This window comes from Myodes glareolus, chromosome 8 (assembly GCF_982192425.1).
Source record: "Myodes glareolus chromosome 8, mMyoGla1.1, whole genome shotgun sequence".
Classification (NCBI taxonomy): Eukaryota; Metazoa; Chordata; class Mammalia; order Rodentia; family Cricetidae; genus Myodes; species Myodes glareolus.
Genome location: NC_142033.1, coordinates 107824606 through 107838696, shown reverse-complemented (window position 1 = coordinate 107838696; position 14091 = coordinate 107824606). Strand labels below are relative to the sequence as shown.

The following is a 14091-nucleotide window of genomic DNA, read 5'->3' as shown; positions in this document are numbered from 1 at the left end:
TTTTTAAAAAACAATTAAATTAGAATACAAATATTAGAAAAGAGTGCCGCGCGGCTGGCCAGGGCCCCTGGCCTCCCGGCGAGTTCATGCGGTGACACCGCCAGGCCATCCGCTCTGGACCAGACCCGGTATTGCTTCCTGACAGAGTCGGGTGGGGAGGGCGACGGGCGGTGGAAGAGCGACCCTCCCGCGGGCAGGGAGGCAGCTGAGGTGCCCGAGCCCATGGCTGGGCTGCCCCGTGGGGAAGTGAACCTGAATGAATTGGAGTTACCGAGGTAGCTGGCTAGAAAATGACACCCCCCCACGCCACGCGGGTCCGCGACACCACGTTATTGCACATTGTGGCTGCTGTCCCCGGCCCGCCGCCCCACCATGGCTTCTCAACTAAACACGCTCACGGCCAGGCCAGCGCTCCAGGCTCGGCCTCAATGCAGGAAAAGCAGAACAGCCACGCGCGGCCATCCCCTGTCCAGTGTCCGTGATCCCTCCTGTGCCCCGCGGGGCCTGCTCTGGGAGGTGGCCCGTGGGCTGCCGGCCTGTGTTAAGTGTTGATTTGCTCTTGTTTTTTCTCATTTTGTACTTTTCTCATTTTTTGTCATTTACTGTTTTGTTTTTTTTTTTTTTTAAATCCCCCCAAGAGGAGAGTCCAGAGATACGGGAGCCAGGGAGGGGTGGGCAGGGGAGGCCGGCGCGTCAGCAGGCGGGCACCAGACCCTTTTGGAATGGGCAGCGGCGCTTCGGCCGGGGGCCCTCCTCGTCCTCCTCGTCATCCTCGTCCTCGTCCTCCTCGTCCTCCTCGGAAGACGAGCTGTCCAGTGTGAGGTCCACCACATCGGCGCCAGGCTTCCCGTTCTCTGGACCGCCTGCCACCCCTGCCCCGCTGCCCGCACTGCCCAGTGCGTTGCTCATGCTGCCCCCCACGCCAGGGGTGCTGGAGGCCTGCGGGAGCCCGTTGGCGTCCGAGGTGCCTGCGGGGGCAAGGACAGTGCTCAGCTGCGGGCCAGGCTGGCTGGCACACACAGGGGCGGTGTGTGGGCACTCACCAAGTACCACGATAGGTCCTTGTGGGCTGCAGCTCGGCTCCTTTTCCGCACGGATTGGGCGCCAGGAGCCTTCGGCCAGGAACTCAATCTCGTCTGCATCCTCACACTCACTCAGGATCTTCGACAGCAGCCTTGGGGGCAGCAGAGTGGACAGGGTGGGCTTGGGCAAACTCAGCTGCCCGTGCCAGAATAACCCCTACACCTCCTCTGGGGGCCTGCCGTCTGCTAACTTCCCACGGCCTAGGGCTGGGGTCACGAAAGGAGCGGCCTTGTTGGCTACCAACCCAGCCTTCCTCCAGACAGCCCCTCTACACTGGGGTGGTGGCACAGGGCTCCACCAAGGGCAGAGACACCTGCTGAGTCTGCTAGAGCCCTGGGCGAGGGACGGCCTGGGTCGAGAGCACAGCTGGGCAAGAACAGAAGGCCATTGAATCCAGTCCACATGCCCAGTCCGGGTGGCACCCACACTACCCAGTGCCAGAGCTCGTCAGGGCAGCAAGGGACCTGGCAAAGCCCAGCACCGCAAGCTGAAGGAATTGGGCTGGGAGCAGCCTCAGTTTCCTTCCTGGGAGCATGGCAGGTTAAATGCTGACCTGGGACTCCCCAGGGTCTGCTGGGGATACACTCAAGTCTCTCAGCCAAGCCCAAGGACAGGCAGAAGCACCTAAGGTCCCAGGCAAGAAGTTCTGAGGGCCTCGGCCGCCTGTGGTGGCTCTGGGGATACAGAGCGGCAGCTGGCGCCTGGCAGGAGCCTCAGGTACCACAGACAGCAGACGCAGTGTCTGGAGTAGAGAGCTGAGCTGTCCCAAGGGGAAGCATGACCCCCCTCCCTTTCTGCTGTGGGACAGACTCCTGCCAGGCAGTCAGGACTGCAAGTGGCCACTAGCAAAGACTGAGGTCACAGGATCACAGGCACAGGGGACTCCAGGCAGAGCGAAACTAAGATACAATGACCACCTCCACAACAAAGGCTCCAACAAGTCCTACGAGCCAGGCCACAGGCCCCACTATCCTACTGGAGTCTCCAGTGCGCAGAGCCCGTCAGACTCACCCGTCTATGATCAGCTGGTCGTAGGCGGCAGGCTTGTCACACACAGGGCACATCCACGTGGGTTTCTTCTCGTTCATCTGCAGGTAGAAGACCGCGTCGAAGCACTGCAGGTGTGCACAGGTCTCTGCACGGCAGGGGACTGACAACCGCATCTTCACCAGCTGTCAGGGAAAGGGCAGGCTGTGAGGACACTGTCCCACAGAGACCAACCACCCGTGTGTGGGGACAGACGGGGACTCACCGGGCAGATGAGGGACACTCGCACTCCAGTAGTGGCGATCTCACTGTCGGGGTCCAGGCGAAGCTTCTCCTTGACTGTGAGGTGACAGAGGGGACTGGGCGTCAGAGGGTGGGGTCTCTCCACAGCTGAAGGAGACTGTAGACTCATGTAGGCTAAGGCTGGCCTCCACATCTCCCTGAAGCCTGATCCTTCTGTCACCAGTTCCCGAGCACCAGCCCACCAACCCTGCTCACTCCACATAGGGACCCCGTGGGCGCCCTGCAGACCTGCAGGGTGTTTCTGCAAAGTCCCAGGTAGCACAACCTGCCCAGAGGCGGTAGAGAGGCTAATGCCCTGCCGCCTGCAGGAGTCAGCTGTGAGCAGCATGGAGACTATTTAACTCAGGCCATGCAGCTCCGCGACACTGACCAGCCTCAGCCCACCTGTGAGTGCTGTCCCACCCTGACTACCAAAGAATAAAGTCGGTGGCCTTGGTCTGCAAAGCATGCCTTCAACTCTCCAGGTATAAGCAACCTCCAGGGGGCCTGGGCCACATCCTCCTGGTCAGGAGTCTTGGTCTCCAAGATGCCATCACATCACAGGAACATGGTGGCCAGACCCCAGCACGGTCAACCCCAGCTTGGAGGGGTTACAACAGGCCTGGATGCCTCCGAGGTGGCTTAGACCTGTCCTGCAGAGAAATGGCCACTGGCAATATTCAGGGTCACTGAGGCCCTATCAGCCAAGTGTGGGTGAGCACTGTGGGCTGCTGCCGCAGGAATTCTATCTTTCACAACCACACCTTTAATCCCCACACTCCTTTTAGTGGCCACACGCCTTTAATCCCAGGAGGCAGGGGCAGGCGGATCTCTGTGAGATCAAAGCCAGTGCGAGTTCCTGGACAGCCAGGGCTCCACAGAGAAACCCTGTCTCAGCAAACTAAGCACCATCACAAGTACCCTGGCCTTGCATCTCTGGTTGTCACCTTCCCCCCAGACTGCCCAGCTGCCCTTGCTCTCAAACTTGTCTAAGTCAGGAGGCCTGAGCTCACAGACTGGACCCTGAAACCCCCACATCCAGATCCAGAACCCCAACCGCAGGTTGTCCCTCAGCCACCCTTGCACACACCATGGGTGCTGCACACCCTGGAACAGAGCAGGTCCCACCGGGCACAGCCAGGCCCTGGGCCCCAGCTGCTCACCCAGTGCCTTGCAGAGTTCTGGATGCTTCACACCGATCGTCTTCAACCTCTGCAGCAGGTCTGAGGAGGTCAGCTGCCGCACCAGGTACAAGGCTACGGAGTAGCTCTGTGGACAGAGCGTCTGCAGCATCAGGGTGCTGAACGCAGGGTGGATGGGGTCAATGTGGGATGGACAGGGTGAACATGGGGCAGTGGGGCGCTGGGCACAGGGTGCTCACCTTGCCATAGTTGCCCCAGGTGACAGTGATGCGGTTGGTGGCTGAGGACAGATACATGAGGTGGGTGAGGTTGATGGGTCGACAGGGCCGCTTGGGTTCCACACCAGGCTTGTTGGAGGGGTAGTAGCCCTGTGAACAGAAATGTGCTCAACCCCACCAGGTCCCCACCCTACCCTGCGTCCATGTCACCCCGCCCCCACGCTGCTGCCGGCTCACTCACCGGCACTGAGCAGTAGCTATGGTTAACCTTGACAGCGATGTTTGGTGGGTACTGATCTTCCTGTGGACAGCTGGTGTCAGAGTAACAGATCCTGGGGAGACAGGGGGACATAGCGGGCTGTGAAGACAAGCAGCAGAGGTCCCAACAATGACAACAGATGGTAGAGGTACAGGGTGGACGGGATGGGGCTGTGTGTGCACAGTGATGGCCACAGGAGAGGCGGGGGCCAGGGCACTGCTCGCATACCTCAGTACCACCTGCACGGCTTTCACTCCAGGCTGTAGCTCTCTGTGGACAGGGTACAAGGGCACAAGGCAGCAGTCAGTGGGCAGCACAGACCACCCTGGAGCCCTCCCCATCATCACCAGGTGAGTAATTGGCAACAGGACAGTAGCGTTCCCGGCCCATGCCAGGAAGAATTTATCATAGGGGTGAGGAAGGAGGCGGGCAGAGGTCCTGCCATACCCCAGTCTGACCTCTGTTCTGCCAAATGGCGTGATGACAGTCACAACCGTAAAGCAGGCAATGGCCAGGACAGCGCAGCTGAGCCTGGCCGCACCCTCAGAAAGTTCATTCATACCCATCTTTCCCAGGGAACCCTGGTTACATCTGGATGAACGTGGCTAGGATCTCCTGGCATGGAGTGATGGGTGCTCATGAGCCTGCGGGGCCCCACATGGCCCAGCACAGGTGGGCACACGACAAAGGAGCTGCTCGTGGTGGACACACCTGGAGTTGCGGATCATCTCCACCTGCCGTGGCGTCAGCGCGAAGATGCACGGGCTCTCCTGCAGCTTCTCTGCGCTCTGTGGGACTGAATGCATGTGGGTCAGGCCGCCTGGCTACAGCTCCCCAGCCACAGGGCAAGAGGCCAACCCTCTCTGCCTGGGACTCAGGGAGCACACTCTGGGCCCTCCCACTCTGGGTCCCTTTAGAAGAGGGCGCCCCAAAGGTAGAAGGGTAGTCACTTATATCCTGAGGCCACCGTGGAGAGACTGCTGGCCTAGTGTGCCCCAGTTCCTTCCCCAGCAGAGGGCTCTGACCATGTGGACACGTGACTCAGCAGTGGCCTGCAGTGGCAGGAGGAGGTAGTTCAGAGCACACGCCAGCCACCCTAATAAACAGTAGGCTGGAGCAGAAGCATCTGGGGTCCAAGGGCAGCTAGCTGCAAGGAGCAGGCCCCAAGTTCCTGTGACGCCCTGTTTACAAGGAGCGCTGACACTGGGTTGGACTGGCCTGAAACCGTCTCAACTAGAGGCTGGGGGACCAGTCACAGTGAGTGTAGGCAGGTTCAGGGCTGGGAGGTGGAGTTGCCCAAGTGAGGGGAGTCACACCTGCTCCGCCCAAGATCGTGGAGAGAGCCCATGGGTCCTTGGGTGGCGGACGGTTGCTGCTGAGCAAACCTATGAAGGACGAGCTGGAGCAATCACCCTAAGGGAGGCTGGGTAGCTTCTGTGGTATAGGGGCGGGCATCAAGCAGGACCCAGGCTGCCAGGTGAGTACACTGCTGGGGTGGGTCCCACACCCTAGCAGTCGGCTGAGGCATGACCCACCACCCTATGCTGTTCCCCAAGCCAGTACCCCTGCCACGGCCGTTGGTCCCCTGGTCCATCAGCCAGGCCCTACAGCTGTAGCCCCTCCAGGTCTGAGACACTGAGGGCAGGGTCTCCTTAGCAGCACCAGCTGGGAACTAAACTCCTCCTTGGTGACCTTACAAACCAGGCGCACCCTTGTCTTAAGGCCTCTGTACCTCCTTGTCCCACCCCCACCTGTCTCTCCCAAGAGAGGGTCTCACTTTATGACCTGGCTGGCCTTGAACGCACACACGCACAGCAGCCTTGCTCCACTGCCCCCCCAGTCAACTACATTCCCTTTCTCTCTGGCCCACTGTAGCATGGAGGTTCACACCAGACACGACACACACTACACATGGACGGCACAAGCACAGACACTCAGGAACCCACAGCCGCCACCCCACCATGCCTGAGGTGGGCGAACACCAGGATCATGAAGGGTCCACAGGGACAGGTGGGGACCAGGACAGGACACTCAGGTTCACATGGCCCCTGCTAGCCTTGTGCACTCCAGGACTGCACAAGTGGAGACCCAAGGCGACCTAGAACCTTTGGGTACCTCTCAGCAGCACGAGAAAGCAACACCACATCACCGGCTTAGGCTTGGATGTTTAACTCGGGCAGCCATAACAGGGCAGCACCGTGGGCTTGAGTGTTCCCTCAGCTGCACGCAGAGCTGGGGCAGCACGGAGACCAGCACTGTGGACAGGGCACCAGTCAGCTCCACTATGCTGCTCACCAGCTTCAAATCAGTGACCAACTGGGTATCAGAGAACAATGGCACACACCTGTTAGTCCAGGCTGGCGAGGTAGAAGCAGACGGATCAGAGGTTCAAGGTCAGTCTTGGCTAACAATTTGGGCCACCTTGGGCTACCAGAGAGAGACCCTGACTCGAAACACAGCACTCACACAAAAAATCATGCAAAAGATGAAGACAAAGGCCGTGTTGGAAGGGAGCCACAGTGAAGGAGAGGCCGTAAGGACAGGGCAAGGCAGGGCATTCAGGGCGGTGGTGGCACACGCCTTTAATTCCAGCACTCGGGAGGCAGAGGTAGGTGATCTCTGTGAGTTCGAGGCCAGCCTGGTCTTTAAGAACTAGCTCTAGGACAGGCTCCAAAGCTACAGTGAAACCCTGTCTCTAAAATACCAAAAGGACAGGGCAGGCAGTGGGGTGTGACCCTGAGGACAGAGACAGCAACCAAAGGCTTAGGGGTGCAGAGTCACAGTCCTGCAAAGCCCCTTTGTCAGAGGCAAAGAACCTGACAGGCCTTCCCACAGTCAGCAAGTGCTATGGGGTGGCTCTGATCCTAGCAGATCAGGCTAGCAGTGGTTCTTAACCTGTGGGGCATGACCTCTCTAGGGGGTCATTTGACCCTTTCACAGGGGTCACACACACACACACACACACACACAAACACATATAAAAAAAAAACCTCACTGGAAACCACCCATCTACATTACAATTTTTAACAGTAGCAAAATTACACTTATGAAATAGCAACAAAGTAACTTCACGGCTGGGGTCACACAACATGAGCGACTGTGTTAAAGGTCCCAGCACGAGGAGGGTTGAGAACCATTGACCTAGAGCATCACAGGTTCCAGGCCAGTCTTGTTAGCCTTGTCTCAAAAACACCATCAACAAACCAAGACAGACAGCATGGCAGCCAGGGAACATGGACCCATGTGGACAGTAAGGGGAAGAAGGAGTAGGGGCTGAAGAGACTGACATCCCAGGGACCTGAGGGTCACAGGTCACCGGCCCTGGCCACCTCCTCAGGTCCAGGCACCATCTCTACACTTCCAACCACAGTGCTTCATTTCAGCCCAGATGCCCAGGACACCCACAGCCGCACAGCCCTGGGGTAGGGGACAGGAGACACAATCCTCCCCATCCAGTCCTGCGCCATCCTCACTTCTGCTGCCCTGGGTCTGCCTGGTCAGGGAGTAGGGGAACAGCAGACAAGGGTGCAGGGCATAACCTGGGGAGCAGGAGCTCAGGTTGCCGTGTGTCCGCTTTAAACGGGATGTTAGTGCGCCCTGGTCTGCAGCTGGCCTGTGGTCCTCCTCCCTCCTACTCTGGGTGCTCAGGTGATTTATGGGCTCTGTCTGCCCGATGCAGGATGAGCAGGCAGCTTTTCCGAGGAACCCTAAAGGCGCATGGGGCTCATTCTGGCCTGGGCAAGGGGCTGACTACCATGAACTGACTTGTGCTTGGAGGGCCCAGGTCAGGGCGGGGCAGACGTGTGAAGTAACGGTTTTAGAGCTTGAGGGATCAGAGCTCCTGATCCAGCAGCCCCTCAGGGTGTGCGACCCAGGGAAGGGGGTGCCCTAGTGGGGAGGCAGGTGAGGCAGGATGGTCCTCTTTGTTCAAGCTGCTAGGGTAGACAGGGGAGCATGCTCTCCCGGAGATCAGGTGACCAGGGTCCCTGGGGGCTCAGGGCACAGCGTTGCATTGTGGGGCAGAGTGACGGCTGGCTTGCTCTGCAGGAAGGAAGCCCTCCATGCAGGCTGGCAGGCAGGGGGACCAATTCCCTGGCACTTGGGTCATCCTCAAGATGATACCCAGCAGCTTGGCCCCTAGCTGCCAAGGGCTGTGGAGACCTTGGAGAAGGCAGGATTGCAGTACTTGAAGCATGGCAAGAAGGTGGCAAGGCCAGAAGCCAGCTTCAGTGCCATGGGTGCCATGGAGGGTGGAGCCTCAGGTCACAGAAGCAGTCCTCACACAGGTCAAGTGCCACCCTTCCTCAGGCGCTTGCAGCAGTCCCAATTAAACACAGCTCCCCACCAAGTCCTGGGACAAGGGGACACGGCCTTGCTACAGTAGGAAGGGACAACTCAGTGGAAAGAAAGGATCCTGAGAACAGGCCACAGGTATGTGGGGTGAGAGAAGCAACTTCTCATCTTAGAGTCTGCCAAGTACTGGGGACCAACCTCTGGGCTCTAGGCAGGAGAGACAAGGGGGACGGGAGTGTCTCCAGGGACGCTGGCTACCTGAGAAAGCTCCAGGTCCTAGATGTGGGCCCATTAAAAGGCCAGAACCTCCTGCCTATCAGGCCTCCCAGGTGCACAGCTCGGGCAGACCCCACTCTATGCAACAGCAGCGCGGGAGGCCATCTGTGCCCCCACAGACAGGGGTCTGACGGTCGAGGTCGAGGCCACCTGACAACCTAACCTGACAGCTGGGAACACAGCTAGCTCCATTTACATCTGCTTTGCTTGAGATAGGGTCTCAAACTCATAGCTGATTGAGGGTGACCTTGAACTGCTGATCCTTCTGCACCTCCCTCCCAAGTGCTGTGATAACTTGAGTTTGCCACCATGCCCAGTTCTTCCTTTTTTTTATTTTAAAAATCGGACTCTATTTGCCAAGGCTAACCTCAGACTCATGGCTCTCCCCTTGCCTCAGCTGCCTGAGAACTGGGATGAGAGAGACGTGCTGCCGTGCCTTGGTGCTGCTCGGCAGGCTAGTGAATGCTCTGCTCACACAGTACCTACATCCTCAGTCATTGCTGTTCTGCTGTTCTTTAAAAACAGTTTCGCTCTGTAGCCCAGAACTCACAATACTACTGCCTCAGCCCCTAACTGCTGAGATGACCAGTGTGACCTGCCACGCCTTCCTATGGCTGAGCCTACTGTGGGGATCCCCCAGCCGATACCCACCACTCACCTAGCTCGGTGGGCTTCAGCAACTCGTCCAGCATGTTGAAGAAGGGCAGCTTCACCAGGCGCACTTCAGGCTTAAGGGCCTTGGTGGGCAGGCGTCCCAGTCCATTCAAGTACTTCCCGTACAACACGGGGTAGTCCACGGTGGGCCCTGACAGGGGAGTCCTGGGCATGGAGTGCAGAGCCAGGGGGTCCAGGGGCCGTGGCGCCTGTGGGCTGGGATCCACGTTCTTCTTGGCGTAGCGTGTCTCATACAGCTCTTTGATCTTCTTGAAGAGCTCGGGGCTGCAGTCAAACTGCACCAGCTGCAAGGCCCTGGTCACCAGCTCATGCTTCAACCCACTCTTGCTGCGGCCCACAAAGCCCAGAAGCATCTGTAGGTCTGACACTCGGAAGCTCATCACCATGTTCTGTGGAAGGGTGACCACAGCGGCTCTCAGCGGTTGCCCTCTAACCTGCCTGGGCGCCAGCCACCAGAACCCCTCCCTGTCCCTTACAGCCTCCTCTTCTGGTGGGAGGTGTACATGAAACACAAGGACTGCCTGCCCTGGCTACGGCAGGGGCATGGCTGTGTCCTCACCATCTTCCTAAGACAGAACTCCTGCGTAGAGGTGTCAGGCCTGAACCCTGAGGAGCCCTCTTTAACCCCTTCCCACGTGTGCTGACCCAGACTAGGTATGATTTGCTAGTTTGGGGCGAGGCCCCCAGGGCACTGTGGACTTGACCCGGTCTTACAGTGAGGTGTCCTGGACCCTGTACCTGGTCTCCACCCAACCATGCCAGTTCCCCAGGCATCACCCAGGGTGTCCAGGAGCAGGATGGGCCTACATGAGAACAGCTGGTGCCTGAAACCAAGCAGCTGCACAGGTCAGTGACCAAGCTGATGAGACAGTATTAGATGATAGATAGGCCCAGGGACGGATGTATCGGGGTCCCTCGGGTGGGGCCTGCATTCACAACAGCTGACATGAGGGCATAGCAGGCCCTCCAGGTGCAAGGACCAAGCCTCCCTGAGAGACAGCCCAGACAGGCTCTGGGCCTCCTGCGTTAAGTTCTGCTGCTGGATTGAATTCAATGAAAATTGGAGATAGAAAGGGACTTCCCTGAGACTGGTTGATGGCCCAAGTGGCTGGAGGGGACACAGGCAGCTGATTCAGGCCACGAGCCCCAAAGAAGCCTGTAAGACACAGAAAGCACACCTGACCAGCCTAGAGGTCCTAGTCCCAGGAATCCATCACATTGGTACCCACCTGATTACTTGGGGCACATGGCCCTTGGGAGCAAGAGCAGTGTCCTAGAAGGCCCCCAAAGCACCTGGGACTTGAATTGCCAACTACGACAGCATGATGTGAGGCCTCTTGGTACAATGAGCTGGGATGGAGTTTGGCTAGTGGCTACCAGGCTTTAGACTTCTTGCTGGGGAGCCCCAACTCTCCAGGGACTCCAGGGTTTGTGGCCGTTGGGCACCCTCAAAGTAGCCTTGGCTTCTTACCTCATGCAGGGCTGCGCAGCCCACACAGCATGTAGTTGGCACGTTTGTACTAGAACAAGCCCAAACCCTAAAGACCGAGGAGAGGGGTGCCAGAGCCAGGGGGCTTTGTAGATCCGGCGGACATCCAGGAGTCCTGTCACCCATGACGGATGGCAAACATCCCAGCACCCAGGTAGTTGCCATATGGTCTGGGTCGGGTTTCTCAGCAGCTGCTATGCCCCAGCAGCCTGCTAGGGACAGCATGGCACTAGGACAGGACACAGCAAGATGTCTCCATCCATTGCCCAGAGTGCACTTCCCACCCGGCCACTGGCTATCAGGGCTGGGTTTGTAAACAGTGTCAGCCCCATGGCATCTAAAGCTTTCCACTTGGGGCCCAATGAGAGGCAGCAGTCACTAAACCAGGCTCTTAGAAAAGCTGAGACCCCTGGTATGGGGGCAAAGGATGAAGGCAGCCTACAAGCCTGCCACGGGGGACTTCTGATTGGTCCAGTCATCCACAAATGCCATGATTGCCTCCGATAAGCCCCAGTGGACCGCAAAGGACAGAATCTCCAGCCCATGTGACAGATGTAGGAGTCTCCATTACACTCAGTGTTCTCTGAGGGGTTGTGATGGGGTCCCCCTGGACCTGCATTAGTTCAACTGAGGTGGGGTTGGAGGTCCAGAGGGTCCAGTAGAGAGGGACCACACCCCTGCCACTGAGGAAGGAGGTGGGCAAAGAGGCTTGGCCTCCCCGGAATGCTCCAGGATGCTACAAAGGGGGCTTCAAGCAGTAAGACTGTGCCTAGGACCTTCACAGTTCACATGTTCCCATCTAGAGTATCCCAAAAATCTGACTATGTACATAGTGTACATTTTGGGTGAATGAAACGGGGGTTGGGGAGGGATACATTTTTTTTCATTGGAATCTCTAGAATATCCGAAAAGGTCCAAGTGGGAGAGGGAAGAGCCCTGTAGCAAGAGAACCAGGAAAAAAAGGGTACAAGTTGTGACTTTATGGGTGGGAAGACGCCTGAGGGAGGCTGAGGTCCAGCAGGAACTCAGGAGGGACGAGTGTGCTGGGAGACAGGGCAGCACTGGAAGGCAGCGATGCTGAGCCACGCCTCAGGGAGGTTTAATGGGGACTCACCGGGTGGAGGGACAGAGCCCTGGCACCTCAAAGTCCTCCCTTGGACTCAGTTCAGGGATCTGGGGAGCAACACAGGAAAAAAGCGGGTGGTAGGTCGGGTGGGCTCTGTCGGGGAGCACAAACCCCCCGTAAGATGATTCGCCAGGATGTCGAGATTAAAGGTGTAGTATAGTGTGAGGATTACTTGAGAATGTGGTACCCACTGCTAACTGGACCCCCGAAGGCAACCGAGGGGGCTGGGGATCTTCCCAGGAAGACAGGGGACAGCCAGTGTAAGGGAGGGAGGGGCGGTTCTCGGCGACTCGGAGACTCTAAAATGAACACGGGAACTCATAGTTGGACTGAGTCTGGAGTCTTACTCATTCACTAGGGGGAGGTGCCAATGGGGACCCCGACTATCAGAGGACTTGTGGCATTGCCTGCAGACCTTCCCCATGCTGTCCCGCAGGCGAGGAGGGATGCCGGGACCCGGACCTGAGTCCTCCTCGTTGCCTTGGAGACGGGATGGAGAAGTCACTCTCTGCATTCCTTAAGCTTGGGAGACTTACACGGGGAACCCCCCCCAGGTCTGTCCCAGTGGGGCTGTCCCAAGGAAGGGACAGTGCCTGCACCGGGGAAGCTGCGTCCCCACACTGTAGGGACTTCCAGTTCCGATCGGAAACGGAGTGACAGGAGTCGACGGCGACACTCCGAAGACGGTGCTGGCGACCCCGCCCCCGGTCTCCCCGCCCCCCGCCCGCAGCCTCAGCCCGCGTCCCGGTAGCGCCCCGGCCGCCCCGCACTCCCACACCCCTCAGCCCGCCCTCCCGGCTAGCTGCGAGGCGCCGTCCGCACCGCGCCACCCGCCGGCCCCAGCCCGCGCCGCCGCCGCTCACTCACTTTGGCCTCCACCAGCTCCGCCGCCATCTTGGCCACTAGCGTCCCCCGCGCCGGGAGGCCCCAGCCGTCGCGTCACGTGACGGTCCTCGACCGGAGGGCGGGGCTTGAGCGAGAGCCAATAAAAGCGGGAGCTGGCTCCTCCCCGTCCCCGGCCCCCGCCGAGAGGCGGGAGGCTGCGTGTTGCGCAAGCGCATCCCAGCGCCACCGCCCGAGGATCTGACCAATCGCAAGGGACAAATGCCAATCACCCCCCCACACCCGCCCCGTGCTTATTTTTTAAGGCGCTGGCTTTGGTCACGCCCACTAGGGGTGGAGTCTAACTTCTTAAAGGCGAAGTTAGCCCTACCTCCGCCTCGTTTTCCTTGCGCTCGCGCAGTGCAATCCGCCTTTTATCTGGCTTCAGTTAAAAAATTACAACTACTTATTCATTTGGTGTGTACATGAGTGGAAGTCAGAACAGTTCAGGAAAGTAGGTTCTCTTCTTCCACCATGTAGGTCCCAGGTAGAGATTTTGAGGCTTGGAGGCAACCGCCTTCTGCCTCGTGCCCTCTCGCTGGCCCCACCTTTTCTTAAAAGTATTCAGCTGGGGTCCCCTGCCTCGTTTTCAATTGGACTCCTGGGGCTGCCAAACTAATCTTTTTAAGACAAGGTCACCGTGCACCGTGCCTTTCCTGGAATTCGTTGTGTAGACCAGGCTGGCCTCAAACTGAGAGGTCCACTCATCCCTGCCACCAGAGTGTTGGGATTAAAGGTGTACCGTACCACGCCCCAGTACTCTTGGTTTTGAAGGAAGGGCACAGAAGCCCTCCCGAACCGGGCAGTGGTGGCTCATGCCTTTAATCCGAGCTCTCTTGGGAGGCAGAGGCAGGCGGATCTCTGTGAGTTTGAGGGCAGAGTGAGTTCCGGGGCTGGCTCCATAGTTAAGAAACCGTGTCTCGAAAAACAAAAAACAAAAAAAAGAGGGGGGGCTGGAGAGATGGCTCAGAGGTTAAGAGCAGTGACTACTCTTCCAGAGGTCCTGAGTTCAATTCCCAGCAACCACATGGTGGCTCACAACCATCTGTAATGGGGTCTGGTGCCCTCTTCTGGCCTGCAGGCATACGTGGAGGCTGAACAATGTGCACATAATAAATAAATCTTTTTAAAAAAAACCAGGGCGGTGGTGGCGCGCACCTTTAATCCCAGCACTCGGGAGGCAGAGGCAGGTGGATCTCTGAGTTTGAGGCCAGCCTGGTCTACAAGAGCTAGTTCCAGGACAGCCAGGCCTGTGACACGGAAGAGACCCGTCTCGAAAAACCAAAAACAAAACCCTAAAAAAGCTCCTCCAGTTTCCTCCTATTTTTGTTGGCTCGAGGCCATGCGGTCTCTTTTCTTTAGAGAGCATATGTTCGGGG

At 58.3% G+C, this 14091-nt stretch overlaps 1 protein-coding gene across 2 annotated transcripts; it reads right to left on the bottom strand.

The window, feature by feature from the left end:
* Positions 1-605: 605 nt before the first annotated feature.
* Positions 606-12802, bottom strand: Pias4 (protein inhibitor of activated STAT 4). 2 transcript variants are annotated; one of them, XM_085692462.2, is made up of 12 exons: positions 12698-12726; positions 11819-11877; positions 9199-9604; positions 4683-4767; positions 4200-4241; positions 3954-4044; positions 3734-3862; positions 3516-3621; positions 2336-2409; positions 2095-2255; positions 1044-1174; positions 606-968 (listed from the first exon to the last, which is right to left on the bottom strand). In XM_085692462.2, exons 3-12 carry the CDS (start codon positions 9599-9601, stop codon positions 694-696), a joined length of 1497 nt encoding a protein of 498 aa, XP_085548588.2. In that variant the 5' UTR covers positions 9602-9604; positions 11819-11877; positions 12698-12726; the 3' UTR covers positions 606-693. The 2 variants fall into 2 exon arrangements, with proteins under 2 accessions (XP_085548588.2, XP_085548587.2); XM_085692461.2 differs by lacking the exon at positions 11819-11877 and having other exon boundaries at positions 12698-12802.
* Between the last annotated feature and the right edge of the window lie 1289 nt (positions 12803-14091).

Bases quoted from the DNA above. Each gene is read 5' to 3' on its own strand.
- Pias4 (XM_085692461.2), bottom strand. From the start codon at position 12,724: ATGGCGGCGGAGCTGGTGGAGGCCAAA. The intron at 4,242-4,682 runs GTGTGTCCACCA...CCCTGTCCACAG, and splicing joins GAGATGATCCGCAACTCCAG to AGAGCTACAGCCTGGAGTGA. The intron at 3,863-3,953 runs GTGAGTGAGCCG...TTCTGTTCACAG, and splicing joins ATAGCTACTGCTCAGTGCCG to GGCTACTACCCCTCCAACAA.